This window comes from Piliocolobus tephrosceles, chromosome 2, assembly GCF_002776525.5.
Source record: "Piliocolobus tephrosceles isolate RC106 chromosome 2, ASM277652v3, whole genome shotgun sequence".
NCBI classification, from domain to species: domain Eukaryota; kingdom Metazoa; phylum Chordata; class Mammalia; order Primates; family Cercopithecidae; genus Piliocolobus; species Piliocolobus tephrosceles.
In genome coordinates, this window is record NC_045435.1 from 685,239 (window position 1) to 689,468 (window position 4,230).

General features: G+C 52.1%; 1 protein-coding gene across 3 annotated transcripts in view; it reads right to left on the reverse strand.

Annotated features, from left to right (window-relative positions):
* LOC113219509 (nectin-3) overlaps positions 1–1,001 on the reverse strand; it is a 118,741-nt gene extending 117,740 nt beyond the window's left edge. For 2 of the 3 annotated variants that reach the window (XM_031935099.1, XM_026456886.2), the window contains exon 1: positions 584–1,001. In XM_031935099.1, the coding sequence (XP_031790959.1) occupies positions 584–743 (160 nt within the window). In that variant the 5' untranslated portion in view covers positions 744–1,001. Of the gene's footprint in view, positions 1–238; positions 471–583 lie in introns of those variants that run through there. The other variant, XM_026456893.1, reaches the window with a different exon arrangement.
* Positions 1,002–4,230: the final 3,229 nt, after the last annotated feature.

A 4,230-nucleotide genomic window follows, 5' to 3' on the forward strand; every position in this document is an offset into this window, starting at 1 on the left:
GGGGGGGGGGGGGGGGGGGGGGGGGGAAGCGCGCACAAGACCGAAAAAAACTGGCAGTAGGAGATTCTGCGGCTGGGTGGGCTAAAATGGTGCCTTCTCCAGGGTGGAAGGCCGTGAGAAGTAGACCCGGAGGCTTCATTCTGTCGGGCTCTGGTCCCTAGTGTTTCTGGCCTCACAGCTCAAGTTTCGCCGGGAAAAAAAGAAAGCGGCAAACGTGCATCCCGGCACCTTAACCCACGAGTCTGCGCTCTCGGCTTCCCAGGAAACGAGCGAGGAAGTAACGGTCCCCGGAGCAAACCCGGAGTTCGGCACACGAAGCACCATCGCCAACCCTCGGCCATCCGCACGGCGACCCGCGCGGCCGCGGGGGAGGAGAGCGGGCCGCCGGCGCAGCATTCGCTGGCCCAGCCCTTCCAGGGCCTCGCCCCGGGCGCGGCGAAAAGTTTCCAACCAAAGTCCTCGGCACTCGCTCGCACAGCCAACCGCCTCGCTGCCCCGAAGAACGGCTGGCAGAGCCGGCCGCGGCGGCTGCACCCTCAGTGGCGGCTCCCTCAGCCCACGCCGGCCGCCGAGGTTCACCTACCACAGAGCCTGGAGAAGAGCAGCAGCGGGAAGAGCAGCAGCAGCAGCGGAGGTGGCGTCGGGGGCTGCAGCAAGAGCCCGGCTCCGAGGAGAGAAGCGGAGGAAAGTTGTGCTTTGCCGCCTCCAGGACACAGCGGGGCCGGCCGCGGGGTCCGCGCCATCCCCCACCCTCCCCCCGGCCCGCTCTCCCGCCCGCCCCCCGGCTCCTCCGGCCCCGGCGCCTCAGGCTCTGGGCGGAGGCTGTGGAAGGTCCAGCGCGCGCGTCCCCAGCTCCCAGCTCTAGCGCCGTCGCTGCCGGCTGACACTCGGCGGAGCGCTGGCGGCTGCCTCGACACCGCCGTCGCCGACGCCACTGCCGAGGCTGAGGCGGGAGCCGCCCGCCGCCGCCGCCACTCCCCTCCCCCCGGCACCCGCCCGCTTCGAACTCCTGGGAACTCGGAACGCACCACCCCGCCCCACGCGAGAGGGGGAAAAGAAGCCGACCCTCAGAGCCGGAGCCCGACTCGCCCGCCCTCCCCGCGCAACTCCAGCTCCCGTCTGATCCCCGGGCGCAAGCCCTGTCTCCTCCCACCCTGCCCTCCTACACATGCTCCTCCCCTTTAAAAAAAAAAAAAAAAAAAAAAAACTCTTTTTCATCCACTTTGATAACGGGGTTTCTCCCAAAGCAGAGCTTTAAAAGGGACAGGAAAATCTGGAATAGGTTAGTCGGCCCCGCCCCTCGTTCCTGCCTGGTTTCCCCCCTTCCCTGCCTTTCCAATGGTCTCGCCCACTCCACCCCTAGCGGGTCCACCGAGGCCCCGGCGCTGACTGAGGCGAGGGCTGCGGGACAATCACGCTCGGTCCTCGCCTCTCCCGGGTGGCGCTCTACCTCTGGCGGGGACCTGGGACTAAGAGGGGTGGGGAGGGAAAGACAGGAGGGGGCTGCCCTTCCGTTGCCCATGCTAAAGGTTCCTGTGTAGGAAGCTGGACGCAGCCTGCTGGACTAGTAATCTTCCTCCTCGCTGGGGCGCGGGGGACTGAAGGGAGAGACTTTCTCCTCCTTCCTGTTCCCCGGGACAGCTGTGCTCTCGGAATCCCTCCGTTCCTCCCAGCCCACTTATTCCCCGCTCGCCAAGGCACGTTTGCACAGGCGTTTTTCCTGCTCTTTTCTGTGGGAGGGCGGCTTGGTAGAACGGTCGGCTGAGCTGGGCGAGGAGAGGGGTCTCAGAAGGTTTGCTTTCTTGCTGTTGCTTCTCACTGGCCGCTGGGCTGTCCACTTTCCGCGCCAGGCGACTGGCAACAGGAGGCCATGGATTTCCCCCAACGAGTGCGTTGGTGTTTTTCCTTGGTTTTATTTGCATGTTCGTATGTGTAGTTTTATTTTCTTGCCTGTTTCCCTTTGATCGCAGAGAAGCGACCTCGGGAAGTATTAAACATTTGCCCTTATAAGAAGAGCGTCTGTGGTCCACCATGACCCTCGCTCACCCCAGGTGGCTGCCCGCCCTGCCCTCTCCATCCTCCCGCCTCGCACAGTACCGGCGGCTTGACCTTGGAGCCACTGCCACATCGGTTCCGCGGGGGGGAGTAGGAGGGTGGACAATTTGGACTGTCCGGCGTAGGGTGGCGGATTGTAGGCAGAGGACACCAGTCCGCAGGCCTGACACTATTAATTTTATGTAGGTCCTGTCATCTCCACGAGATAGCCATAAATGTGTTCAGTAGCAGGAAAGCTGAAGAAGGATCAGTCGCCCAAAAATTAGCCTGTCGCAGCTAAACTAATGCATGCTTGCGGCCAAGACCACGCTGTCCTTGGCTTTCAGTCAATAGGGTCTTCCCACCTTCCGCCCGCTGGATTACAAGGCCTTACTCACCTCCAAGGCTGCAAGCCATTCTACACCCTGCCCACCTCTTTTTTCTTTCTTAACTTCTGCCTCCTATCCAGTCTCCCACCCAGTGCTCAGTCTAGTGCCTTTTTCCCTCCAGCCCTTTTCTCTTCCCTCCCTCCCTGTGCCTGTCTGCCTTTGTCGTCCCCTGTAAGCTTGTCTCCTGCAGCCAAGGTTTTCTATCACCTATCCTCAAGATGCATTTATGAATACACCTTGTCCTGCATCGCTCCGGGAGATCCCCTGATGATGATCATAATTGACAAAATGTAGCTATTGTGACATTCCTCAGCTGTGCTGACACCACCGTTTCCCTTGAGAAAATTTCTTTTTCTATATTCTCATCCCCTAAACCTAATTTCACTGCTAAATTTAGACAGCCCACTGCACAGCCACTAGCTAATTATCTGTTTAGATAGCACTTTAACACGTTGTTGAGACTCAGTTAAATGTTAACCAAAATTTTAATATCACTAGTCAATTTCATTCCCCTAGGTTTTCCCTGATGGTTCTGCATCTCCAAGAATTTAGCCAACATTTTAAAAGATACCAACGGCTTAACTTGGGTGGGGGCCATTGGGCTATTGCTACAGAGACCATAAGGAATTAGCAGGTTTAGTTCTCAAAAAGATGACATGGAGCTTTAACAAATATATTTCCTCCGTACTTATGGAAATTAAATAGTGGTCTGCTATGATCTTCTCTGACCTAAAGTGAAGAGACAGCATGGAAGAGCATTATTTATAGATGTTATATAAGCATTAAAAGAGCACCATGCTGGTGTTTTATGTGCATATATGTATTGTGTTCTAACAATAATAATTTGTGTTTATACAGCATCTTCAACTAAAGATGTCAAAGCACAAGCTCACTTCCCACGGAAGGTAGCAATTACTATTATCTCTACTTGACAGCTACAAGAACCTAGGCACAGAGGTTAAGTGCTCTGCAAATACTACCAGCCATGTGTGGTGGTTTTCCTGCCAGAACCAAGTTCTTGCCTTCCAGTGGACACCATTGACCTCTCGAGATTATTCTTTAAGTTAAAAAGTAATATAAGGTAACTCAAATTTCTATTTTCTATAATAAAAGTGCCCAATCTTAAATTACATTCTCAGATGAATGAATTTTAGACATACTCACCCAGGCTTTCCTGTTGGAAATTTTTACTGGCCACAGAAAAAGATTTTACATTACATATACAACTCATGTTTTTCAAGGGCAGAAATACAGTTAATTTTTTAAAAACCTTCAACATGAGAGTATTACTGCTTTCTGTGCCATTTTTAGTCCTCTAACTTTATAGATAAGTTCACATTTATTGTTTGAGTAACAAACTGTTTAAGGAATACTTAATTATACTTATTAATATTTCTGACACCATTGAATAACAAAGTATGCATGCATTTTTTTCAGAAAAAAAATTATCTGAACAGAAAGCAACATAATCCTAATGGCAACAATGGTTTCATTGTTTTGGGTTAAGTACTGATGGTGTCCATCCTACTTTTGGCTCAAAGATTGTTTACCAGTTATCAAGGTTCATTAACTCTTAACTAAAAAATAAAGGTTGACATCTTAACAAAGAAGTAATTATGTACAGTGCTGGGCATTTTACATTTACTAACATAATCCGAGTGAAAGGTTTGAGACTATTATTAGAATTTCATACCTGACTCTGAAACAAAGGAGGTATTTTTATAGGAGAGGTAAGACATTATATACTTCAGCTAATTCTTCTTAACATCAGCAAAGTTTTTATAACCTGCTGTGTGAGGAAGCATAG